The following is a 27,674-nucleotide window of genomic DNA, read 5'->3' as shown; positions in this document are numbered from 1 at the left end:
CCCCCACAACCCGCTCTCCACGGGGTTCAGGCTCTGCTCCTCCCTCATGCTGCCTCAGAGAGATGAATAACTCCCACTAACATTAAGGACGAGGAACAGCCTGGAGCTGGAAAATTGTGGCCTGGGTGTTTTTTCCATGGCACCTGTCCAAGCTAATGTTACCCACTTTGACCCAAGCTGCTGGCAAAAGGTGCAATGTTTGGCTGGTGGTTCCAGGTAGGGGGAGCAATCGATAATGGATAAGTGATAATGGAGTCAGGTGTCCCTGATGCAACTGATAATGGATAATTGATAATGCAGACAGGTAGCCCAGGTGCAATTCTGCTGATGTATGAGCACGGACAACGTCCTGCTTTCCCAAACACAGTAGGATTAAATAATAGCAAGACAATTTACTTGCTCTCGGCTTTACTCCCCTTGCAGCCACCAACCCCCTCCCAATCCAAACGCTCTCTAGGATGGCTTGCAAGATCACATACTAGCGATCATTCAGGCTATGGCAGGCTTTCTTCTCCATCCGTTTCTGAACTGCCACTCATAAAAGATTCACATGCACCCTCACTTTCCCAAAACAATAACCAACCAGAGCCTGTCTTCACAGTTTGAATTTCTGAGTGAACTCACTCACTGTGGGCAGAGACATGCACCTATATTCTACGTGGGAAACTGCTTGCTCCTCTAGAGGAAGGAGCCGAATGACTTCTCATTGCCATCTTAAATGAAGTTCTGTGTTTGCACCCAAAGTTTCAAGGAGGTTTCATGCAACCTGTGCCACTAATCTCTCCCTTTTGGACAGTCTGATATGCTTATCAGCATGAGGTCTAATCTCAGTCCCTTCTGGTATCTGCATCCTACAGAGATAATCACCATCAAGTTGCAAATTGGAAAAGGCAGGCAGAATACAATGCTGCCATTTGGAAACATCCATAAAGGGTTGGCCGAAAAGAGAAGTCTCCTGATATGTTTTAAGAGCTAAGAAATTTGGGACATCAAAAGGAGTATAAGCTGCAGCTGGAATCACTTTTCTGGCCCCCACACATCACATCCCAAATACATGCTTAATTTTGAACTCCAGGGAACTGTGCAATGTGTGTGAACAAGTAAGGGAGGCCTGGCTGGGTCACTGTCACTGCCTTTTCACAATTAGGTTTCCTTCACTTGTTCATCTTCATTCTTACTGAGCTTTTAATATACTGACAATACTTGTTGAACTATATTCAATGCAATTAAAGACTGTATAGGTTAATTTTGCATTTCCTCAATCCCACGCTTCAGGACTTCTGCTGGTCATTTGTTTTCCCCCTTGAATACATAACTTGGCTGGTGGTTGGTTGGGCTGTTTTCATAGAATTAGAGAGAAGTGGGGCTGGAAGGGACCTCTAGAGATCACCTAGTCCAACCCCTGCCCCTGAGGCAGGATCCTCCCTATCCAAACCATCCTATACAAATCCATTGTCTAATCTTCTAGCAAAACTACTGTCACCCCTGACACACCACAAGACATAACACCCTAATTTGCCAGAGGTCAAACAGAGGGACTATGGTGGCCAACAACCTGGTGCTGCATAGGTTGTTAAAATATGCTTGAGAGATCCCAGCCATGGCTCCTAGTATAGAAGAAGGCAAAAAAACCCACAGCCCATATCAACCAGGCCATGGGGTAAAATTCCTCCTTGGTCCCAAGTATGGTGGTTGGTCTGACCCTTTTCAATTTCTTCTGAAGCATCAGAGAGCAACAGCAGCTGGAGATGGGAGATAGGACAGGATGTGCAGCTCCTCCAAGCAGTACTGAGAAACCTCTCAGGAGGCTGGCTGATGGGCCCTCGCGCACGCACCCAAGGTTGTCTGCCACCAGATTTGGAGTCAGGAGTGAATTTTCCCTGTGGTCAGATCGACAGGGACCAAGGGGGGCTTCTTGGCCTTCCTTAGCAGTGTGCAGGACTGGAGAATATGGGGCCGACTTGCCTCCTCCTGCCCCTAATTCCCCCACTTCACCTGTCCCATTCCTCACAGTCCATTTTCCACTGAACACCCTTTTCCTCTAATGCTCACATCCTCCCCCTGGACAGGAATCCCTGGCCTCTCTCCTCTCCCTTACTACCCTTTATCCTCCTCGCCTTATTCCCCACTTGCATTGCCCCAAGCACTACCCACCTCAGACCTCTGCCCCGTAGCCCTTCATCTCCTCCCAGCATGCATATGCACATCTCATTTATTTTCCTTAAGATTGTGAGCACCTTCTGGCCTATCTCCTGGATTCAGGTGACAGCTCTCCCCCTCCCACCCAAAAATAAATAAGCAAACCGGAGGGGGGCAGATTGCAGCAACTTGCCTACAGACCTTTCTCAGGTTTCTGGCAAGGCTTGAGTTTGCATTTCCACTGTCGGGGAAGGTCCCTTTGAGTCACCCAGCTCACCTGAAAATTGGCAGGCTTAGCAACACACTCAGCTAGTGTTTCCACACCAGTGCATTGTACTCCAGTTGGTACCTGGGCCTTTGGCACGTGTCTAGCTTATCTCTTTGCTGAAGAACAGTGTTGAGATTGTTTCCTCCATGGACCTGTGGGTACTGGTAGAGGCTGAGATCCACTTGAGGACAATAAGAAACATGGCTTGACCCTCAGCGGTGGCCAAAAAGCATTGGCAAAATGTGTCAACTTAAAGAAGTGCAGTTTTTGCAGATGTGATAGCTTGTTCAAATGATTCCAGATTTGGATCACTGCCCCTATTGGATATGTCCACGAGACATGCCTCATTTCAAGGCAATCCAGTGAAGTGTGTGGATTTGAATGCTTAGAAGAGTCAACCTCAAGATGGGCATTTTGTGCCTGAAAATTTGTCTAACATCTCTCCCAAATGCACAGTTGCTCCAATAAAAGATATTTAAAAAAACTACCTCTCAGTTCCCATTCAGCAACACAGCCCTTGATTTTATTTGTGCTTTTTCCAGCCTTCATTACTGTCATTTTTTTAAATTAAGAATTACAAAAAAAATTATGCCCGGTTTTTCCAGGTGAGCATTTGCTTGGGTGTAGTCAGGAGTGTAACTAGTACACTGACATTTGTGCCCACACTGATGATCCGTAGCCACCACTCCACTGACCCCCAGGCATACAATCTGACCGTGGGTAACTATATTTAAATTATAAGCTCTTTGGGATATGGATATTGCGTTTGTACAGCATGGAGCACAACATGGCTTCAGTCTTGACTGCGCCTCCTAAGTGCTATTGTGCCGTATAAAGAAAAAAAAAATAATAATAACAAAGCACAAGCAGCTAGATAGAAATTTGTTGCAATAACAAAAGCCCAAATGGGGAGGGGGGAAGGAAATAATCCCTGTTAGTCGCTTTGAGTCACTTTGCCCACAAGATAATATTTTTTTTGCTGGCATGGATGACATATGCCAGCCTACACGAGGCAAGTGATGTGTTCCTGAGTCTGCATGCCCCAAGATAGGAATTGCGATGAGTCAAAGCACAGCATGCTGTCGAGAGTCACTTGCTGTCAGACCGGCTAAGCCTTGGTGACCTCCCGTGGTACAAGGCAGAATTGCAGAGACACCAGCAGTATGTAGACTTGCAAGTTGTACACACACGCACACACACACGTTATCCCAGCTCTTCTGCAGAGCTAATCTGTACCTTCATCAAGACAAACTACACGTGGGAAATGAATCCTTTATACATCTTCTTTTGTTTTCCTCCTACCAAGAATAGACTGTCCTCTGTGGATGCATTTCTGTTCATTTGCAGATTGTATGTAGGCAAGAGGGCCTCTTGTGGAGGAATCAGCATCATCCAGCAGCCAGGAGAGCAGATGCTGAGTCAGGAAACCTCTGTTATATTTCTGCTTAATGCTACTGACCTGCTGTGTAACCCTGGGTGAATCACTTCACTTTTCTGTGCCTCTCTCCTCCTCCCACTCTTGTCTGCCTTATCTAAGCTGGTCACAAACCCTTCAGGGCAGCAGCCCTCTCTTCCTGTGAATGTACAGTCCAGACAATGAGCTCCAGATCAGGGATGGTCCTTTTGCAGGACATTTCAGTTGTGATTTTTTAAACTCAGTTTCAGCTCCGATCAGACCAAAATACAAATGCAATGTCTTGTCAGTTCCAAGGAACTGCAAAAAAAATCTTGTTCCAGAAACAACGGAAGTGGTGCTTTCCAAATGAAATCGACCTCCCCTTGAAACTGAGCTTCCTCAGTTTCAGCTCAGGATTTCCAGCTTCACCTTGGTTGAGGTCTCAAAGGGATGCTGGAGCCACCTGAGCCCCCACTAGCCTCAATCCAGTCCTCAGGCCTGATAGGTCCCTCTCGGCCTGACTATGCCCCGGTATGGCACCTTAAGGGCAAATTATGTGGCTCCTTTCCTCCCCTACACCACACCCCAAGTCTCACAGGTGTTATCTCTATTATGTTCAGTTCACACACTTGGCCACTTTTGGTCCTCCAACCCCTGTGGATCCCCAGTCCAGCTCACAGGTCCTCTCTCTCAGGGCTCCCAGGCCCCAGTCCAGCTCGCAGCCCCTCTCAGTCTCATAGACCCTCATCTGGTCTGGCCTGCTGCCTGTCTCAGACTCATGGACCCTTGTCTGGTCCATCTCCCAGCCCCTCTCTCTCGGGGTTCCTGCACCCCTGATCTGGCTTGCAGTCCCTCTCAGACTTGTGCATCCTCATCCAGTCCTCACCCTGTCGCTGGGCCCACTGACTCTCTGGTCTGACTGTCCATCAGTCCCTGACTCCTGAACCTCCAGGTCCTACACTTAGGTATTCCCCCTGTCTTTGGACCTTCTTGGGTCTCACTCTCTCTCGGCCCTGCTTGTCTCTGGTCCCTCTGATCACACTCACAGTCCTTTCTGGGCCTGGGACTCATGGATCCCTAGGTCCCTACTCTCTAGGTCCTTGCACCCCTGGCTGAACCCCACCCTCAGCCTCTGCTGAGCTACTGGCCCTCTAAGTAAGCCTTCCGGCCCTTGCAGGGCTCCAGGCTGAACTGTTAGGACAACTTCATAGATTTCATAGATTTCATAGACATTAGGGCTGGAAGGGACCTCAGAAGATCATTGAGTCCAGCCCCCCGCCCAAAGGGCAGGAAGTCAGCTGGGGTCATAGGATCCCAGCCAGATAAGCATTCAATTTGCTCTTGAAGGTGTTCAATGTAGGTGTTTGAACCACCTCCGATGGCAGGTTGTTCCAGACCTTGGGGGCTCGGACAGTAAAGGAATTCTTCCTTATGTCCAGCCTGAAACGCTCTCGCAGTAGTTTATGACCATTCAAACTCGTCATCCCTTGGGGTGCTCTGGTGAACAACCATTGCCCCAGATCCTGGTGGTCACCCCTGATAAACTTATAGGTGGCCATCAGATCACCCCTGAGCCTGCGTTTTTCCAAGCTAAAGAGCTCCATGGCTCTCAGCCTGTCGTCGTAAGGTCTGTTTTCCTGACCTCTGATTATGCGCGTGGCTCTCCTCTGGACTCTCTCAAGCTTCTCCACATCCTTTTTGAATGGTGGAGCCCAAAACTGGATGCAGTTTTAATAATAATAATAATGAATACCTGCTCTCTGGCAGGCATTCAGACTTTCGCTAGGTTTAACATAAAATAGGGCCACCTGCCCATATAACTAAGCCCTTCTCTGCTCCAGGAACCTTCCCTTGTTCTCTGCATTTCAGAGTTCCTCATTCAGAGCCACGGTCAGTTCAGGGGTCCTACTGCTCTGCTGCCAGAGGCTCCGCACTCCATAGTTTCATAGTGAGTTTCATAGTTTCTAGGGTCGGAGACCAGGAATGACGAGGTAGAACGGTCACAAACTCCTGCAAGACCGTTTCAGGCTGGACATAAGGAAGAATTTCTTTACTGTCCGAGCCCCCAAGGTCTGGAACCGTTACCAAGGCAAGACTAACTGATGGGTGCAAGCTCTGGGCTTAAGTCTGAGCCCTCTTCTGGTCAGGTGAGTCCTTTATTAGCTCTCCTTTGCCACCTGTAAGCAGCCTCTCAGGCTGCTTGCTCCCTTAAATGAGCAGGCACATGGCTCTGGGTGTTTCACAATGTTACCTCAAATAAGTGCTTAGCTGATCTGTGCCTCAGTCTTACTCTCTGTAAAGTGGAGCTAATGGTGCGAACCCAGCTAATGGAAAGCTGGGAAACCTGTGCATTAGTGCTTACAAAGTGCCTTGAAACACTTGGATGGGAGGTGACATAGGAGGGGAGCATTTTAAGATCAAAAGCCATGAATATACTAAAGGCAACTGGCCCTTCCAAAAGGCATGTGTCAGGCTGAAGCTGTCTAAAGGGAGAAATTCTGACTCACTAACCCCAAGTACAAAACAATCCAAAGTGAAGAAAGGCAGTAGCTCAGCAGTGTCTCTGCTCTTGTCCCGTTCGCCAGATGGGTTATCTTGCATGTCTCTTGGAGACTGGAGCCACTCAGCTTTGTCTCCCTGCTCTCATCTCCTAAGGACGCGCACAGTGACAGGTCTGATCTGCTGAGAGATCTCCGAGAGCTGTTGTGGATAAATAATACGTACTAGGAGGACAGAGATGCATGGAGCTGTCATAGAGTGTGGCAATGTTACAGGTGATTGTCACATCCCAACAGCCTGCAAACACGGCAGGCACAGTTCAGTGGAAGAGAATAAATCCATCACCTCAGGGTGACAGGGGCTGGCAGGGTAAAATCAATCCCAGGGCTGAGGGCAGGAAGGGAGGCAGCCCCAGGGGGCAGAAAGTAGGTCTGCAAGCAACAGGGCAAAGCTATCAGAGCTGCAACACTGCTTGAGTTGGAAATACAACTGCTTTTTAAAGATACAAATTGCTCAAAAGACCTATTTTTCCCCTGAATCAGGTGAAGTCATAGTCTGCCCACCTCAAGCTGAAAGGACTGGTCCAATGAAAGTTTATTATTATTTGTCCTGGGGTAGCTCCTGGTAGCCCAAATCACAGAGGAGGACCTTCTTGTGCTGGGTGCTGTACAAATACAACACACACACACACACACACACACACACACACACACACACACAAAGATCCCTGTCTCAGAGACTTTATAGTCTATGTAAGAGGCAACAGATGGAGACAAGCAGAGAGGGGAGTATCTGGAAACAGTGAAATATTACGGTCAGCATGGCAGTGGGTATCTCTGTGCCCAAAGCATCACTGCTGTTAAGATTTCTCTACATCTCCCAGCAAAGGAGAGTTGGAAGGAGGGACTGGAAGACAGATAAGGAGGTTGCTTTGTGTATGGGGAGCATCTGTGAAGGGCAGCATGGAGGAAAGAGCAGAAGGGCTTGATTGAAAATTCAATGAGTGAGAAATGGAGGCTGGGAAGGGCTTGGAAAGTGAAAGCACTGATGCTAAATGTGGTGAAGGAGCCCGTGACAGGATGCATAAATAGGGTGGCAGGGTCAGAACAATGGGCCAGGAACATGAGTTTTGCAGCACTGATCTTGATGGGTGTGAGTAGACCAAACCTGCCACCGTCAAGGCCAGAGAAAAGCGTGTCTCCCAACATGAGTAATAAAACCTCAGACAAGATCTACAGCTGTGTGGAGGTATAGGAAGGATTGTGTCTTAAGAGATATCATCTAGAAAGACCAGGCAAGGCATAGACATAGCCAGGATGTGGGAACCTAGAGAGGCATCTGAGTCAAGGGTGATACCCATGTTATGGGCCTAAGTGACAGCCAGGGGTGGTGGTATTGTCCATGGTGATGGAGAAAGGAGGTAGTGAGGAGGGCTGGTGGGAGAGGAGAATAAGACCTCCCTTTTAGTCTTGCTGAACTTCATTGCAGGCTAAACATCCATGAGTAGGAAATTCTAGATCCGAGGCATGGAAACAGATCTGCTGCAGAGGGATACGCTGGTGAGTTGTCAACACAAAGATGGCAACTGAAACTGTTTTGTGGACCAGCTAACCTGGGGTATGGCATAGAGTGTGGAGGACACAACCCTGTGGACCTCGCACAGAGGCATGGAAGGGGCGATACACCAAAGGAAACACTGAAGGTGTATTGGAGAGGTTGGAGGACACCCAGGATCAAGGAAGGCAAGGGAGGGCAAGATTTGGTGCTACCACATATGGCTGATAGCAAAGTGTCTTGGGTAGAATTGGAGGGGAAAATTTCCAGACAGTGATTGTAAACAGGGCGTTCAACTGGTACAGAGGTGAACGTGGGAGAGGGAGATGCAGCTGTAGCTGATAAGGCATGTGGAGTCAGATTGGGGGTTTGTAGAAATGGAAAGGTAGTCAAGGTGGGGTCCCAAAATGAGGATTTTTTTATCAGAGAAAACCAGGATCCCTGGTCATCAGCATGGAAGCTGAAGTCCCTGGCAATGTGTGTGGAAGACCGGCTAGACAAAACCTTGGCTGGGATGATCTAGTTGGGGCTGGTCCTGCTTTGCATAAGGGGTTGGACTAGATGTGACATCCTGAGGTCCCTTCCAACCCTCATTTTCTATGATTCTCTGATTGTGAGGAGAGGAAGATAAGCGTCTATTCCTAGGACTTGAGGCTTTCTGTAAAGCATCAAATATTGACTCTCAATAAATTGGCTGCATGGCAACATGTTCTGGTGAAGGGAGCTCTGGAAATGGCTTTGATGCAGGTAAGTAGAAACAGAGCCTGTGTTAATGCATAGAACCAGGAGACAGCATGCCAAACTCTGTTTCTATAAAGAGCTACTCCGGATTTCATAGACATTAGGGCTGGAAGGGACCTTGGAAGATCATCCCTTACTCTTGGGCCTTCGGCTTTCCCCATCTGAAAACATCCTGCTGATCATAATCCCTGCCGCACAAGGGTATCGTGAGGCTAGGGCTCATTAAAGGATGCAAAATACTGAAAGGTTATTTATTGTGAAGTACTCAAGAAGTAGGTGCTGCACAGGTACCCGGTATTATTGCTTTGCTGTGTTGCCATCAGAATGAGAGTGCAGAATTGGCCGTCCAGGCAGGCAACTAGAAAGCACCCTTTACATAGCAGGGGATGGATTGGAAATGGGCCTTGATATTTCTACTGCCAGGAGAGTTGAACTGGATTAGATGCAGGAAACAGAGGATGATGATGGAAGACGAAGTTGGGAGAAGAGACGCTGCAAACTCTGCCCTCTGCACACCCGAGGGACGTCTTTGCGGCCAGATGCATTAGCAGGTGGGCACCACAGGTCTGGTTCCTTTGCGGCCTCTTGTGAGAACGGAAGTCAGTGCTAGGGCAGGGATGCTAATTGCAAAATGAGCCAGGGATGGAGAACAGAGGGGGAGGACCATTAACATCAGCTAACCCAGCACCAGGCTGAGGAGGGACTGACAAGCATCCACTGGCAAGATGCAGTGCCTTGATTCCCTCATGCAGCCTCAAGAAAGAGGCAGAGACACAATAGGAAGACACCCCCCGACACAGAGGAGACAGCAACCTGATATGGGGCTAGAAAGCATGTCGACACGAGGTAACCCACCCACCCGCTCCGGAGCCTGCTTAGCTTCACCAGGCACTACCACCACGCCCCCTTCCACTGCGTGCCCTAGCCAGGCCGGCATAGCCGCACATGCGCTGTTTCCCCATATTCCCTCCCAGGGGGTAGCTCATGCGCCCCGCGGTACGGTGGCCGCGTGACGACCTGAGCGCGCCTGCGCACTGACGCGGCAGGATGGGGAGGGGGCGGGATGGCGCAGGCGCGCTGTGGCTCTGTAAACAAGGCGGGCGCGGGGATGAGGAGGCCGCCGGCGCCGTGCGCGCCCCGCAGCTGCCGAGGTTGAGCCCGCCCGCCCGCCGGGCCTGGGAGGCGCCATGAACCTGGCTAGCCAGAGCGGGGAGGCCGGCAACGGCCAGCTCCTCTTCGCCAACTTCAACCAAGACAACACGTAGGGGCCGGGGGCGGGGGCGTGGCCTTGGGGGGGCTGGGCTTCGGGGAGGGGCGTGGTCTCGGGTGCCCCCCTCCAGGGGTGGCCCAGGCTCCCCAGCCCCTTTCCCAGCTGTGGAAACTGAGGCTGGAGGGGGGCGAGGGGAGCACGAAGGCAAAAGGGAATGGGTCTGACCCTGTCCCTCTCCGGCTTGCGGCCCTCTGCTTTCCAGGTCTGGGGAGGTTTGATTCGGCCCGGTTTTTCTCTGGTGCCTTTCAGGAGCCCGGCTCAGCCATGGGCTCGTTCACGCGTGGCAGCAGTGATTTCCGCCCTTTTGTGACCCTGCATGTGAAAAACGCGCTTCCTGTTGTTGGTTTTCAGCTAGCTGCCTGCTTCTCGCTGCAGTTCGTGACCTCTGGTTCTTGTCTCATAAGAGAACAGTTAATAAATCCCTATTGACTTTTTTTCTCGGCTATTTAGTAGCTTGTCAGCCCTTCTCGTGTCTCTTTTCTAAACCTCTCCTTGTCTGGAAACCCCTCTGTAGAGCAGCTGTTGCTTGAAACCGCTCCTTCTTGCTGCCCCTTTTGCTGTGCGAGAGGACAAGCCTCCAGCACGGCATTGCTCAGGGTTTTGAGACTCAAGGCTCCTGTTAGGCAGTGCTCTTACTTTCACTTGCCTCTGGAGCACAAAAGCATGCTAGAGCTGTTCTCCTGTTGCAAAGCGCTTGGAGAACCCAACAAATCAGGATCCAGATTCCTCTCTGACATCTCTGGGTTTATCTTGTGAATTGTGCCATGCCAACATGGCATAGCACCCCTGAAAAGATCTCAAGGTGACCCAGAGCACTGTGGTGCCCTAGTTGAGAAGCATTGATAGAGTAGCTTGGTGCATGTGCCTTGGTCTCTGTAACTTGTGAAAGATTCATAGATTGTTAGGAGGCTAGAAGGGACCTTGTAGATCATCAGGTCCAGCCTAGGTGGGAAGACAACTGGGGTTAAGTGACCCTAACGAGGTGACTGTCCAGTCTCCTCCTGAAAACCTCCAGGGTAGGTGATCGCATCACCTCTGAAGGGAGTTTGTTCCACAGTCTGGACACCCTGACTGTGAAGGAGTTTTTCCTGGTATTAAGCCTGAAGCGGCCTTCCAGGAGTTTGTATCCATTGGTATCCTAGCACTTAGGGTCTGAAGGGGCCTAAACAGATCATCAGGTCTGACCCCATGCCCTGGGCAGGAACAGGTGCTGGGATCATATCACCCCAGCCAAATATCTATCCAGCCTCCTCTTGAAGACCTCTAAGGTAGGGGAGAGCACCACCATTCCAGAGCCTGGCAGCCCTAACTAAAGTCCTGGTGCACTAGTGAACAGTTGTTCACTGAGCTCCTGGAGCACTCCTCTGACATAGTGGTAAGCCGCTATCAAGTCCCCTCTCAACCTTCTCTTCTTTAGGCGAAAGTCGTCATTGGAGTCATCATTGACTCCAAGATGAACATGGGCCGGCAGTGTGGGGAGGCAGTCAGGAAGGCCAACCACACCTTGTCATGCATCCACAGATGCATCTCGAGCAGGTCCAAGAAGGTGATCCTCCCCCTCTATGCGGCACTGGTCAGGCTGCAGCTGGAGTGCTGCGTCCAGTTCTGGGCGCCGCACTGCAGGAGGGATGTGGACAGCATGGAGAGGGTCCAGAGGAGGCCACTCGCATGGTCAGGGGACAGCAGGGCAGGCCCTATGGGGAGAGGCTACGGGACCTGAACCTGTTCAGCCTCCACAAGCGAAGGCTGAGGGGGGATCTAGTGGCCTGTTACAAACTAGTCAGGGGGGACCAGCAGGCATTGGGGAAGTCCCTGTTCCCCCGAGCACTGCCAGGAGTGACCAGGAATAACGGTCAGCAGCTGGCAGAGGGTAGGTTTAGGCTAGATATCAGGAAGCGCTACTTCATGGTCAGGGCGGCTAGGGTCTGGAACCAACTTCCAAGAGAAGTGGTGCTGGCTCCTACCCTGGGGGTTTTTAAGAGGAGGTTAGATGAACATCTTGCTGGGGTCGTTTGACCCCAGTATTATTTCCTGCCATGGCAGGGGGTCGGACTAGATGATCTACTCAGGTCCCTTCCGACCCTAGAAACTGTGAAAGAGGCCCAGGTCCCTCAGCCTTTCCTCGTATGGCTTGCCTCACAAGTCCCTGATTATACTGGTGGTTCTTCTCTGGACCCTCTCAAGTTTTTCCACATCCTTACTGAAGTGTGGCACTCAGAACTGGATGCAATACTCCAGCTGCGGTCTCGCCAGTGCGGAGTACAGTGGGAGTATCACTTCCTTAGTTTTCCTTAGTCAGTGTGTTGTTTGCCCTGCTGACCACCGCCTTGCTATTATTCATGTGATGGTCAATCATTACCCCTAGGTCCCTTTCAGCCATGGTGCAAGTCAAGCTGTCATCGCTGAGCCTGTATGTATGTTGAGGGTTATTTGCCCCTAGATGGAGCACCTTACACTCACCTTTGCAAGGGGGAATATAAATCCTTAAGAGGAGCATTTTGGAGAGAAATACTTCTAGTTTGAAGTAAAATAATGGAGGTGGGGAGCATGGAAAGGTCATATTATTGATCATTTAAAAGGGAATTGGCTGTTGTAAATGGTTGAGATGAGAATGACTGGGCAGGCTGATTAATTAGAAGGAAATCTTGGGTTGTGAATGGAGGAGTTCCATCTTGGGTAGGAGGTGAGTAAGAGGAAATGATGGGGGTATGATATGTAATCCAGTTGTTTGTAGTGCCTTGTTCCTTGGTGGATCTTCTACAAATGAACAGCAAGAGATCAAGCATCTTTTTTTCCTATGTAATATCCTTCAGTCTGTTTCTTTGCTTTTGGTTTGCATCCCTCATCATGGAAAGCCCAGCAAAGATTTAATAAGAGAAGTGGTGTCTAAAAGTGAATAGAAATCACAGCAGAATCCTCAGAGAGAGAAGGGAATAATGGTGCCTGACTGCTGCTCTGGCATTAAAATAGTGTTGGGGGGGAATAGACTTGGAACCTAGGATTTGAAGGGTATGTAGTTACAATTTTCTTCAGACTATTTTTCGTTTCACTATATTACTATTGTAAATCGGTCATAATCTCTGTAGCGTGTTGGTTCACATCAAAATGTCTTTGCAGCTCCTTTCAGGACGTCCCATTGATCACCTTTAGAATTTGGCCTGCAGTAAAGCAGGGATGGCAATCTGTGGCACGTGTGCTAAAAGTGCCATGGGCAGCTGGTGTGGGGCACACGGCAGATCTGGGAGCACAGTGGCAGAAAACAGAGCAGCAGATGAGTTGGAGGAAGGAGATGAGTGGCAGTCGGGGAAGGTGCAGCATGCCTACCAGAAAGGTTGGCCCCCACTGCATTAGTGCATATGAGATGAACATTTCTCCTCATCAGGCTAAAGCAGGTCATGGTAGAAATAATTAGAAATGCCTTTTCCTCTTTCTATGGAGTATTAAAGGGCTAATAGCTAACTTTTGTAAAGTTAAACTTTTCCTGTCCAGCCTAAAAACTTTTCTCTTTCCACCTCTGTAAAGTAACCGCTGTTTCTAAAATGCCATCTGAGTAAGTTTTTTTGTTTTGTTTTGTTTTGTTTTTAAAAACCATATCATTTCTCATTCAAAAGAAAATTCTTCCTGTTTCACAATAATTGGGCTTGCAGGATAGAATTTATGGATTTGATTAGAGTTGTGACTTACAAGGGAAGGAAACAAATATCGCACTATGGTAAAACCCTCTCTCCACTGCATTTAACTGTGTAGCTGCACTTGAAATATTAATTTGCTTTCTTTAGCAAATATTATTTTGCATGGAAATCTTCATTTAGCCAACTCCGTTTTTCCTAAGGGAACTAGACTCCTGGTTTTCCTGTTATTGTGAATTTAGCAAAGTGAGAGGTCTTTTAATCTCCAGTCTGTGCCTCTACATTTTCCCCCCCTAAAAGTGTCTCTCTTTCTCTTGAATTCATGGAGCTTGCTTATTGTTCTAGGTGGTTTTGGCAATGCTTGTAACAGCTGAATTTCCGTTGTGTGGGTAGGTTTTAAAAACAATCCCAAAAGTTGTTGGGCTGGAAATTAGATGGGGCGATGACATAGATTAATTACAGAACTGCTTGAAAAAATAAAACTATCAACTAATCTTCATAATTCATAGTCTTAGATCCCTGAATCCATATCTGCTGTCCCATTCTGCAGATTTTCAGATATCCATATTCCTATGTGGAAGTTCCATAAAAGAGAAAAAAAATTAACTGGTTAAGTTTTTGCTCATATTGAGGCAAAGTAGCAGATCTTAAAGGTCTCTTTGATAAGAATAATTCCTGTCTGAAGTACTGACCCAGTGCATTGTATGTGACCTCATAATCTAGATGTTTTCTAAATTCCACAGCTAAATATTAAGTAAAAGTATTCATTTAATTTATCAAATGAAAGGTTTGGAAGTGTTTATTGCACTGCTTAGTTAACTTGTAGTTTAGCGTTTGAATACAAACACAAGAAGTGAAGATTCTTCACTTCCAAATTTCTATGGAAAAACTCAATCCACCAGGTGGGTAAAGAAAGTGAAGAAGAGCTCTCCTTAGAAATGAGTTACATTTTTGCCTGCCTGAACCTCATCCAGAACTTTTTTCAAGCACTGAGTGCTTATTTCCAACTTTAAATGAAAAGGAAATGAAGTCTGTTTCAAGATGGACACGGCGAACAAATGTGGATCACTTCAGTCAATAAATGAAAGACAAGCTTTGTTTATACCTCCCTTTCTCAGTTAGTGGAATTCACAATACTGTTTTAAGGTGAATTCAAATCAATTGGGAAAAGTGATTGACAGAATTAGAAAATAGGTAACAGTTGCATTGTTATAGACTTTACTTTCGACTTCTGTATAGTACCGATTCCACTTCATGCTTTCTTTTGAGTGAAAATATGAAGGTGATAAATTCTTAAGGGACCTCTGGCCTGTTTGGGTGTAGAACGTGTCCCTCTTTGTAAGTCAACCATTGCACAATTCAGCATGACTGGCATTCTCTGAATCGTGTAGGCCTAAAACTGGGAGAGCTTGGGGAGAGCTGCAGATCAGATTCAAGTACCTCGGCACAGCTGCCTGGTGGAAGCTTGTAGTCAACCTGAGTGCTAACTAAATCTACTCCAAAACATGAAATGTACCTTAACTATCTAAGGTCAGAGTGGTAGCTGGCTGTATTAGTCTGATGTTAGGTAGAAGGCAAAGCAGTGTGGCATCTTATAGACTAGCTCGTTCAGTAAGGAACATAAAACTAAGCTAGGACGCTGTTTGTGCTTGGGCTTGGGAAGATGAATATAATGCACATTTCGGTTTGTGGCTTGAAGTTTAGTTGAGCATCCATGGGGAGGATTTTATGTAAATATTGACGAGCCTGATCTGAACGAACAGCCTGTAGTTTATGTAATCTTCTGCTTTAAGTATAATTTATATAGTGTTCTGTACATATGGTGGCAACATTGGATGAAGATTTCTGGAAGTTCTTTGCAGTAATTTAAAATGTGGGGTCTACCAATTCAGATCTGTACCAGAAAGCAGTATGAGTTTGCATTAGACTGCCAACATTTTTCGTTTTCCAAAAGAAAACTCATTGTGGAATAATAACATAAAACTCATCTCTAAAATGCTTCATCTTAATTACATTTCTTTTGGGGTTTTTTTTTTTTTAAATGCAACACCTTCCACTTGAACTAAGATGGTGATGCCAGTCTTTATCTGGGGTTGATTTTTTTTTTTTTTTCCTTTTTATATGAAAAAATAGTCTAAAGTCAGGGTTTGTAATGAAAATGCTGTTATAACCTTAACTATACTAATGCTGACAGGCACCATCACAAGTATCTTTGTCTCTGAGATCATTACTGTACTGAATCACATGAGCCTGTAAATCTAACCTCATCTACTGATGTGTTAGCTTTGTCTTTTTTGTCTTAACTCCCTACGGTTTTATATTCTCAGCAAGTTTCTATTTTTGACATTGTGGCACGTCCAGGCCAGCTGATGCTCAACATATAAACCAAAGTTGTCCAATATTACCCTTGCTGTTCCACATGTGGGTCTCGTCTTTTTTTTGTATACCTGTACTTGTTGGGGAATCCTCAATATTTGCATCTTTTCCTTTATTCCCCTAGTTCAGTTGGTCTTCTTCTTTTCTGTTCTCAAAGTTCTAATTTTCCTTCCAGTCCAAGGTGTCTTGAGGCCAGAAGAAAACTGGGAGAAACAGTATTTTTGCAGTCGATTGTTCTCCTGCAGTGTCTTCAGGAGAGGACACCAGAGAATGAGTCTCATATTAAATGTCTCTTGAGTGTCCCAGTGTGGTAAGAAGTGGAAGTGGGTACTTCTGAAATCCTGTCCAGAGATGGTCCTCTGCTTTGAGTTCTGAAGATAGATTTTTCTGTCTTAACTTTGTCCATCCTGCTGCTTCGTAAAACACTGCAGCTGTCCAGTAGGGAAACTATTAATGTGGTTTGTGTACAAATCTGGCCATTCTGCAAGTGTTTGCTTGGACAGGGTGCCTAGAAATCAATTATTGTTACAGTTACAGTTTGACTACACAACTTGTCACTATATATTAAAAGTGATCTGTAAACATGCCCTCCTTTTGCTGCTTTTTCATACGTTATGAGGATCTCAAAGGATTTCTGCTTGTGGTCATCTTTGGTGGTGTTGTTTAATCCTGTATAACTACCAAGAGACCATGGTTTTACTGGAGGTTCTACCAAATGTTTTGGAAACTGTATTGTTTGCTCTCACTATAATTGAAGGGCAGAGAGATATCCCAGAGGGCTGTGTAAAATGTTCGTTAGCAACTGAAACTAAATATATGTTAACGTGATTTTAAACAGTTTGTTTGAAGTACCTTCTACAGTTAGCTGATAAACTTCCATGGCCTAGCTGTTCGAATGCTGCTGTTGCACTAGCTTTTCATTGATTTTTAAGCCTTTCAACACTAAGGATGTCTTTTTTCCACCCTCAAAATGTAAAGTTGTTAAACAGGTTGGAGCAGTAAATGTGGCTGTAGCATTAGGCCAGCGGTTCTCAACCTTTTGGGGTTCGGGACACTCCTGCATTCAAACACAGTTATGGTGTAGCACCCCTGGTTGAGAACCACTGTTATGTTGACTGGGTAGGTTGAGGCAGGTTACCAAGTAACTTACCTGGTAGACTAGTAGGCATTGCTAAAAAGTGTTTATCCTCCTGCCAACTCATTTAGCTGGAAGAAATTTCTCAGAGACCTTCTTCAATATAAGAAGGAAATAACTTCGGGCCCAATCACCTAATGCTTTGCACTGTCACTTGCACAACCTGAATTTGATGGCTGGAGTCAGGCTCCAATTCCACGGGTTTGGTGCTCTGCAGAACCAAAGCAGGTTGTATGAAGGGACAGAGTTAAGGGTGCCTGGGACGATTTGAGAGCAGCCTCTCCAGCCAATGAACATGGTCTTGTAAGGGAGTCCTGTTCAGCCTTCTTGAGAGAGGCAGGATTGCATTGATACGGCTCTAGAAAACAATTTCAGGTTACATATTTTTGTGCCGTCTGTGGAGGTGGATTTTTCTGAGTGGCAGCAACAGAGGCATCCAATTGTCTTCCGTATAAGAAGCTGTAAAGATGGATGATGTGCTGAAACGCTTTTTTCAAGTGCTTGTCTTGTAGGATATTGCATTGGATGGGGCCCAAAGGGTTGTTTAAGAACGCTAGGTCAGCACTGAGCTCTCTAGTACCATGAAAACTGGTGAGACACATGTTCCAGGAGCTTGTGGAAAGGTTAGGAAAACAAAACAGGCAATATTTCACATACCGCTGCAGAAGACTGTCAACCACCTACAAGAATAGCAAGGGTGTAAAGGCAAATGAGGGGTGACAGTTGGTTTAAGACGGCCTTCAGGGGTTATAATGAGGAGTAGAATAGGATGGAAGAGAGCAAAATAACAAGTAGAATACTATTAAATGTTGCCAATGAGGTTTGTTAGACTGGAAAGGTCCTGCAGGGGAACAGCAGAAGCTCTGCCCACCAGACCTGTCTGCAGCAGTGATTCTCAGCTGGGTTGCTGCTGCGGCCAGTGAAGCGCTACATGCATGCATTCCCCCTGTGTTAGGGTTTTCCAAGTAGCCTCAAGCAGGCAGGGGAGCTCCCTCATGCTGCAGCCCTTGGTGGTCTGGCCTTCCCATGCTCCTCTAGGAAACAGAGGCTGGCAGGGCATTCCTACGTATCACACATGCCTCTGTCTCTGGGGTACACCATGCAGGGTCAGATCAGGAAGTGCTGCAGCCACGACCAAGCCCTCCTGCCTGCTTTGGGCTTATCAGGGAGTCCTAATGCAGGAGGAGTGTGCACGTGTCCCACAGCCCTGCACATGGGACACTTTTTGTCTGGCCATAACAGCGACAGTACCCTGAGGGGTTTGACAGCGCCCCGGTTGAGAGCCACTGCTGTAGGAAAACAGTTTTAACTAACCCATTTATTAAAAGCAGTGCTCCCTGCTGGAGTTCTCTCAGACCTATGGCTCCAAGTAGTTTGAATTTGGGGGTAAATTCTCCCCAGGGAGACGAATTAAAGCAAGACAGATTAAATGGAAACCCTTTAAGTTCTTCCTTAATTTGTAATGAAGAATATGGGGGACATGTGCCAAGTGCTGACCCCTCTGCAGATCACCTGCTAAAACCAGGTGAGTTGTGCGAATATGTGGACACCCTGCAGTGAATATGTAAATCTTTTGTGTGGAGAAGCATTTAATGAACTTTCTTTTCCCCTTACTGGGTGTGAAAACAGAAAGCAATAATAGAAATTGGCTACCCTAGGCGCTCATCTGTTGACTGGGGAGAGAATTCTGTGGCTTGCTTTTCCATCTCTAATTTTGGTGATTTATTTTTCCTACCATTGTGTTTGTTGCCTATCCACAAGCTTTCAGCAGGAGCTACTTTAGCCACAACCCCACTCTTTAAACTGGTATTGGTTGGAAAGGTGAAAACGCATGATTCTGTTTCTTTTATAGCATTTTAAACTTCTTTAAAGCATCAGGAAATACAGCCACTCCAAATGCCAGCAAAGGTGGAAGTTTGGGGGGGGAAGTTCCTGTGAACTGTGAAACATTGGTGCAACACCACCATCTTCTGTAGTGTCTTTTTAACGGGCATCTGTACATATGGAAAAATGGTAGTGTCTTGTATTAAACCAGGCATACTAACTTGATAAGATTATTGCTAGTTCTCAGTGTTACTAACCCTGCTATCTTTCCCTGAGCTCTGAACTTCCAGTTTAAGAAAGCTTTAGATGGCTTCTAAAATGGAAATACAGTTTGCCATCTTAACTAAAATTATACCACTTACACTTATGGTCTGATTCTATATAAAGATGGATGTAAGTCTGTTTAATAGCTTGGGAGATGAAAGGAGTAAAGATGGCTCATTTTGACATTTCGGAGCTGGTATCTAACCTTTTCTGGGATCCCTGAAACTGAGAATGGTTCACTTCTGAAGCCCGTAAAGAAAAGAGTATAATGAGAGCAGGAGGAGTAGTAAGTTAATTGTCAGTTTGCTCTAATTATAATCGGAGGTGAGGGTTCAGAGTGGTAGCACAGGTATTCTTCACCTTGGCTAATAGCCTTGGGCCTGTCAAGCCCAGGTGACTATATCAGTTGTGAAAGAGGTCATGTGACTTGTAGTAATTTAGGTTGCTAGAGTGTACAAAGTGAATTTCCAAACGGGCATACATTTGGTTATGAACGTGCGCTACAAAGCTAGTCGTGTGTTTATGTACAACTACTTTTATGAGTTAGTTTTGTTCTCTCTGGTTAATTTAAAAGTGAGAAACAAGGGGGAAAATTCTACTTTGTATAAGGAAAATATAAAAGGTGAGTCACAGTTTTTTGGTTTAAATATTCACATCCTTTCTATCTTTGAAGACTAATTAGAAACCAAATGAACTGGTATTGTGAGTTAGAAGTGAAAATTGAGCATTGGTGATGGGAAAGGGCTTAGTCCAGTTGTTTGAAACTTTGTTCTGCTTCTGTTAACATCTGCTTAACATCAGTGATTTAAGGTTTTTTGAGAAAACAATTCAAATTTCAGCCCCTGTTCACCTATGTGATGCTGGCCCCAGCAAGTAAATCCAGGGAAGACCAAAGTTGACATTCCAGCTGTTCTGGAAAACATGTCAGGGAATTTTTTTTTCAAATTGTTAAGAAGATCAAAATAGTACAAACAGTGTAAAAAAGAACATTCTTTGTAGGTCACCTTCTAATGGTGATGTCATTATGTATTTTTATATGGAATTACACTGTTTAAACAACCTTCATTCTGGTATATAGAGCCAGATGACGACATCTTTAGTGCGATTCAGGTTGCAGGCTTAAATGGGCTGTGGACTGCTTGACAGAGATGTGGAACAGGGTTTACCACTTAAGACAAAGGCTGTGAAACTATCTGACTTCCTCAGCATTCAGGAAACTAATTACTTCATGGTTGTCCTTTATTTATTCATTTTTGGTCAGGTTTCTTAACCACTGTTCTTATTGAGCTGACCCCAAAGGAGCTTTGAATCTTGCCCTATGCTAGGTCAGGTAGAATTGATGGGTTATTTCATTTCTTTTCCTAGCTAATTTGATGCTTCTCTTTACAGGTCCTTAGCTGTTGGCAGTAAGTCAGGTTACAAATTCTTCTCTCTTTCTTCTGTGGACAAATTGGAGCAGATCTATGAATGCAGTAAGTGTACTTTTCTTTCTATATTAGATGTCACTGTTTTCTTAAAGACTGGTTAATAATCACCAGAGATGCATTTACATTTCATTATGAAATATTGCAAGTATGAGAGAAACAATTTATTGCCCAAGGTTTTGCAGTACGTTACAATGTCATAAAGCTGGATATCACAATTCCAGAATTTTCAAAAATCAGGCGCTTTTAAAAAATACACTAAATCAGGGAGTAGCAACGGCTGGTCCTGGAGCAGCAGAGGGGGAAGCATGCCCGTGGTGGCTGTTGCCGCCATCCACCGCCCCGTGGCGCTGCTTCGCGTGTGGCCTGCTGCTGCCACTCCCCCCCACCTGCTCCGGGACCAGCTGCCACTCCAGTTTCAGAAATCTGGAATATTCACATTTCCAGCAAGTGCTTGGTCTTGAGCATACTGGATTCATGAGGTTATGTGGTATAAATATTTTGCAGCCGTAAGTAGCATATGGGGAAAGTCTAGAAATAATCACCAAAAGAACTGCTGCTTTTCTGCCATTATACTCAGTTGTTGCATATCATAATGTGATTAACATAGAGGAAGTCTCAAGATCAGAATTTTTATTGGTTATTAGGACAGGGACCACTGTTATAGTCAGGTTCCAGCGTAAAGGGGATCGTGGCATTTTATTTGCATCTCAGTCCTTGTTGTCAGAACAAGTTGTGAAAAGAGAATAACTGGAGACCTTGTTGCTGCTAAAGCTTAAAAGTTAAGCTTTCCTCATCCAAACCAATAAAATCTGCGCCCGTCCTCTTTTTTTTTTTTGCCCCTCTTAAACCCTCCCCCACAAGCTCTCCCAGTCAGCCTGATTTGACCTCTGCCCATGGGGCACGCAGTTTCTGCAGTAGAAAAATTGAGAGAATCAAGGTCTTTCCAATGGGTATGTAAAATAATTGTGGAGGGTCAGGAGAACAGGGAAGACAGTTGGTTAAATGTGTTACCCAGACATTATCTGAATATTACATATCTGAGCATCAAACCCCAATGCACAGAATAACCCAAAAGAGTAACTGTGGATTTGCTGGTGTCAACATCAAACAGTCAGTGACTGTCCATGCTCTGCTGGTTTGTGTCGTTCTGCATTAGTATCTTTTGTGGTTTTTTTTACTGTAGAGTTAAATTGAAAACTAAATAGACGGTGAAATAGAGCAAACTACGCAAGGTGCAGCAGATGCCTGGCCTTTGAATAGGGGGAGTGGAACATTTTTTATTCCTGGTTCCCACGATTGACCTATGCTGTCACTTCACGGACAACTCTTCTGTCCTTTAGTTCTGTTTACCCCTCTGTGAAATGAGTATGCTTGCCTCCCGTGCAGGGGCTGTAAGGCTTACTGGAAGTTTATAACATGCTTTGATGTCCTTGGATTAAAGACGCAATAAAAATACAACTGAGTAGAGTCCTGGCTGGTTCTAACCAGCTTGTGTCTGAGATGTTGGATGCTCCTTGTCTTTATATTACCATGTGTTTTGTTTTTATCTGTCTTTTTTGGTGAGGTCCCTTAAACCGTTAACAAAACTGGTTTTTCATATTGTTACACAGTAATTTACTAATTTTTCTACTGTGTTTGTTTTAGAAGTTCCTGTGCCTTGCAGATGTTGATAGATCATATTAACATTTTTTCCCCGTGTGTGTGTTCAGAATCTCCAATTTTCTTTGTTTGTGTGGAGTAAGAGGGGGTAGATAAGTAATAGAAAAGATTAGGACTGTGGATGGGGTTAACAACTTCAGTACTGTGCAGCCTACCTTGTGCATCTAAGAATATGGCTAATTCAGGTCAGCCAGACATACAGCCTGACACCGATTTGAATGGATGTTCGGTAGTAAGCACATGTGACTTGGCAGCCGGGAAGGGATTATATCATTGGATGTTCTTGCTAAGAGAAGGCAAAGAAACCAAAGTGAACCCTGAATATTTAAAGCGTTTAACTTCATTAAAGCCCATCTCAAAATCTTTCTTTCTCTAAATATAACCATCTGCACTGATTTCTTGCTCTGGTCTTTACTCTGAGACCAAGAAAATTTCTGTAGCCCTTCTACTTTTCTAAAGCTCTGAGGATGTGTGTTGAATTGGTTAGTGTGAAGCAGCTCTCTCCTGCTTGTTGCATGCTGCCGTCTGCTAGAAATTCTGGCCAGTTCTTCTGTGACCATGGACACTACTTCTCTGTATCCTTAAGTCCACTCCCAAACCTTCGTGTGCTCCTCCAACTCTGGAAGCTCTTCAGCTCTTCCGTGGGAAGAGTGACAGGTCCCGTAGCTGACCTGCAGCACCCAGAGGTTTATCACAAGAACGTTAGAGGTGCACAGCAGCACCGACAAATATAACTTGTTCTATCCAGCATGCCAACTTTGTTCAGATTAGTGACCACGGTATTTTAAAATCTAGATGGATTATTACCTGAGTAATTTGTTTGTGAAACTGAAATGGACATTAACATTTTACAGAAAATAGTTGATGATCTGTCTGTGTGGTTTGTGACATCAAGAAGATTTGAAAGTCACCATTAGATTATTCAGCAAAATCCTAATTAAAATTTATTGGCTAAATTAGCTCAGATTTTTTTTTCACTTTTGTTCTCTCATCCATTTCTGGAGGAGAGGGAAAACATTGATTCAGAAAGTGATTGAATAGAATTTTGCAAGTCTTAGAGCAAACAGTGAAACTGTTTAAAGCAAACACGTCTTCCTATAGATGCATTTGGATCACTACAGGGAAGTAAACAAGTTAAATACCATGTTAGATGCTCAAGTCACTTTGAAAGTCTAATGGATAAAGACTCTTTCCATATTAAAATTGCACATGATAACAAAAAGCACAAGGTATAAACTTTTCTCTCGTGGCTTGTGTGGGTATTGAGACTACTACTTGTGGTAGGAAGTACACACGTTTTATTCATGGAATTCTTAAATAACCAATTTTTCCCCAAAATAATTGGGCAGATGAACTAGCTAAAAGTTTCACTTCTGCTGAACTCATGTGTAGGGTATTGGCAGCGTATTCATGTGCTAGAGTCAAGTTAGACAGATAAAAATAGTCTGTAAGGGAACTTCTGGTTTTTCTAATGAGAGCGGTATCAATTGCTTGATTAGGCCAACAAATGCATCGGAAGCTTTCAGAAAGAGTCCTTTTGGGCAGTTCTCCTATTTGGCAAGCATCAAATATTGCACTAATCCAAATATTGATTTGAAAATGTTAGAGTGATGATAATGGATCAAGGCAGGAAGGCACAAGTCACTTGCCTTGGCTGAATCTATAATGGAACACTGGACTTTTAGCAGATACTTATTTACGGCTCTAGAACTGCTGTAGGCAACTGATAAGCACTCTCCTGTTATCTTCCAAGACCTAACAGCTTTATTTCTCCTTTCCACTTTAATATTAAATGCATATATACAGCCAGCTGTCCTAGAAAATGCCACTGATCCAGCAGGGGAGAAGGAATTGCTGCTATCTGGTTCAATGGATTACCTCTGTGCTCCAAATGCTCCCATATCACCTTGAACTGTGCGCTTGTCAGTTTTTACAAGCCATTTGAGATCATGCCTAGACACTCTTTGGATGAGAGACCTCCGAGGAAAATCGGAGCGTCGTAGGAAGTGCTGGTGGCCTTGAACTCTATCAGCATTTACTTAATGCCACCACAGGCTCATCCGCAGCATGCTCATCTGCACTGTGCTGGTGGTGGCACTTTCCTTTTGCTGGGGTCTCCTACCATACCCCATCCCCAATGCCTTGCATGGATTTCAGTTGGGTGATTGCTCAAATTCTCCATTCATTTTCAGTGTATTTGTTGTAGTGTGCATGTTATATATGCAAAACTGTTGTTGTTTACTTGTGTGCAGTTGCTACGGTTCAGTGAAGGGTGAAACGATTCCTGTATGAAATGTTTTACAGACTTGTCAGATGAAAAGCGATGCATATAAAATAGCGATAAGGCCCTGGTCGAAACAATTTTAGGACAATCAGCCTGCCGACTTCTTTGAGCAAAGTACTCTTGTCTGTCTTTATAGAAGTCTGTGCATAAACTCCAGATCACTTGTCATCAAAAAGCCAGTCACAGGAGAGGACTTAAAGAACAGATTTATCCAGGTGGTTTCTTGCTTATTTTGCTATATATCACATGATCCAAGATCTTTCTTTCTCAGCTGTAGATATCACTGTTCGGTAGTCTGTTTGTCATCTCTGTGAAAAATAGTAAATATCATTTTTTGAAAAGCTTATCTTTTAGAAACTTCTAAAATCTGTACAACTCAAAGAAAGGTCTTTATAAATCTGAATTTGTGGGGCCTGAGCTCCACTGAGAAGCCCAGAGAGTATACCACTTCCCATTTTTGAGGATTGGCTTCAGTCTTTTTGTGTTCCTTAGATTGTCTTTGCTTTAATGTGACGCTTCTTCCATTTCCCCAGCTGACACGGAAGACGTGTGCATTGTGGAGAGGCTGTTCTCCAGCAGCTTGGTGGCCATAGTTAGCCTCAAAGCCCCACGCAAGTTGAAAGTCTGCCACTTCAAGAAAGGGACTGAGATTTGCAACTACAGTTATTCCAACACAATTCTGGCTGTCAAACTGAATAGACAGGTGAGTTTGGGTTGATAGGATGGCTCTTGAATGCGGATACTTCTCTGTCAACTCCTGTATCAGTAGAAAAAATAACTTAAAACTCTTCATTCTGACTCTCTCCTGGTCTCAGCACTAGAATGGTATAAAAGCTTAATATAGGTGAATATCATTGTGGAAAAATTCCTCCCACGGCATCTTGTTCAGTAACTTCAGGAACTTCACAGGAATTCCCTAGCTCATTGCTTTTATATGTAAAATATTGTAGAAGTTGTGCGTTTTTATAGGTTTAAGGGTTGTATTAATTAAACAATATATACTAACTACTAGCATGTAGTTAAGTCTGGCTTAATAATAATACAAAAATACATTTTAAATCTTTTTAAAAAATAAACCTAGTTGACACTACTAACCTATGTTAAGGTGTATGTTTACTATAATGCATCTTTTGCTGCTTGAAGCAGCGTTGAAGTTGAAGCAGGTTTGTTATATTCATATTCTCAGCTCTTTCACGCAGCAATTACAGTGTACCAGCTGCTGTCCTTTGGAGCCATTCCCCTTTGGAAGTGGCTCCAGATGTACATATATTCAGCTCCATAGAGACTAACTGGTTCAGAGAGACATAAGCTTTCATAGGCAACAGACTATTTCTTTGGATGCTATGAAAATCTATTTGTAGCATCTGATAAAGTAAGCTGTTGCCTATGAAAGTTTAAGGTACCACTGAGCCCTGCCTTCTGCCTGGCTTCAAACTAAACACGAGCTAGCCACCTCTCTGAACCTTAAAGAAATGTGCATCTCTGAACTGGTGGGAATTGCTGAAGTTCTAACCTCACAGTAGCCCCTGCTCTGAGTTGAGAGAGAGATCTATTTAGTTTATTCAGCTAATTCTTTCAAGTTGAGAAACTAAGCGGGAGTCAGAGTAAGAAAGCTTGTTTTCCTCCTTCAAACTGCATAAAAATTAGGTGTGAGGACAAACAAGATCTAGTTTTAAAATCTTAAAGGACACGATAAAGTTCACTTACTGCAGTTACTTTTACACGTTTGGTTTTGAATGCAAAACATCGTGCCCTTTCTGGTGTATCCAACATGACTAAGATCATGTCAGTAAAAAATGTGCAAATTTTAATTGAATGCCAGTTAATATGAAAACATTGGGTAACATCACTAATAAATAAATGCATCCTTCACTATTTTATTACACACAACTAAATAAATTAGTGCATCTTTCTGGTTAGCAAAAAATACCAAATCATACAGCCTCTGAGACTAGACCTTTCTTGAACTAGTCCACTGTGGTACAGTTGAAGGACGTCGAACACCTAGGAGTAAGGGGTTGCCCCGTCTACTTCCTGTAAACAGACTCAGCTGAATCTTAATTCTCTCCCCTCCCCGCCATTTTAGAAATAGCTAACACTAGATTGGATAATGATTGTTTACCTGTTTTCAAAATGCACTTGATGTTTTTCACATGCTTACTTGGGCTATGGTAATTAGGAAGAAATAAATAAATATGTTACAATATCATTTGTTCTCTCATTTTTCCTTTCTCTGTTTTCAGAGGCTAATAGTATGTCTGGAAGAGTCTCTTTATATACACAACATACGAGACATGAAAGTACTGCACACAATCAGGGAGACTCCTCCCAACCCTGCAGGTAAACTATTTCTTCAGGGGCTCCCTTGATTTTTAAAACTAAAATGGAATGTATGATCTGTCTTTATGCAACCGTGTTATAAGAAACTGTAGTTTTCATTAGCAGAAATTTTTAATCTCCACTTTCAGTGGGGGTAATAGTTAACAAACCTTGAAGTACATTCATTCTTGCAGGGTAGTGAGTTGCCCAGTGAATGTGGGCCATTTCTTGGATGACTTTTTTTTGCATTCAAGCAGTCACAAATAGAGTACTTCCTGCCATCCCTTTAATGCAACTACTTTTCAGTATCTTATTTTTTCTGAACTGGTGAAAAGCCTCTTAAGGATATTATTCAAAAGTGGTTGTCAACGAACCATGGAAAATTAAGAGTGAACTGGTACACAGCCCTTGTCAGATAAGGTTTCAGATATTAGAATGAATTTCCAGCTTTTTATCAGTGGAGCTGCACCTTTAAGATAACTTTTTTTCTTTGCTTTTAATTTAACAGACAGTACAGCTGCTTTTTTTTTTTTTTTTTATATAACTAGTTCATATATTGCTGTCTGACTTTAAGATGATGTAGCCTTGTCCCGTTTTGTGAAGGCTTTCTGAGGGTGGGAAGCTTGTAATACCTTGTAGCTTGATTTGTATGTAGAACTAAAAAACTGTGTAGTGGAAATCTAGCCTCTGGCTCTCTAACTCCTTTTGTTTTCTTGCTTCCCTATCCTAGGTTTGTGTGCATTGTCAATAAACAATGACAACTGCTACCTGGCCTACCCAGGGAGTGCAACCATCGGAGAAGTGCAAGTCTTTGATACCATCAATCTGGTGAGAGAATGCAATAAAATTCTCCACCACCTCTAAAGATGTACTTGAGACATGATTCTGTG

At 44.6% G+C, this 27,674-nt stretch overlaps 1 protein-coding gene across 2 annotated transcripts in view; it reads left to right on the top strand.

Moving 5' to 3' along the window:
* Positions 1–9,663: 9,663 nt before the first annotated feature.
* WIPI2 (WD repeat domain, phosphoinositide interacting 2) overlaps positions 9,664–27,674 on the top strand; it is a 36,102-nt gene continuing 18,091 nt past the window's right edge. Inside the window, exons 1-5 of one of the 2 annotated variants that reach the window (XM_019542009.1) lie at positions 9,664–9,858; positions 20,485–20,567; positions 24,999–25,168; positions 26,709–26,805; positions 27,515–27,612. In XM_019542009.1, coding sequence (XP_019397554.1) covers positions 9,785–9,858; positions 20,485–20,567; positions 24,999–25,168; positions 26,709–26,805; positions 27,515–27,612 — 522 coding nt within the window. In that variant the 5' untranslated portion in view covers positions 9,664–9,784. The remainder of the gene's footprint in view (positions 9,859–20,484; positions 20,568–24,998; positions 25,169–26,708; positions 26,806–27,514; positions 27,613–27,674) is intronic. The other variant, XM_019542008.1, reaches the window with a different exon arrangement.

Source organism: Crocodylus porosus, unplaced genomic scaffold (assembly GCF_001723895.1).
Source record: "Crocodylus porosus isolate Cpor-Errol unplaced genomic scaffold, CroPor_comp1, whole genome shotgun sequence".
Lineage (NCBI taxonomy): Eukaryota > Metazoa > Chordata > Crocodylia > Crocodylidae > Crocodylus > Crocodylus porosus.
Note: the sequence above shows the minus strand (reverse complement) of the source record. Positions and strands in the feature narration are given on the sequence as shown.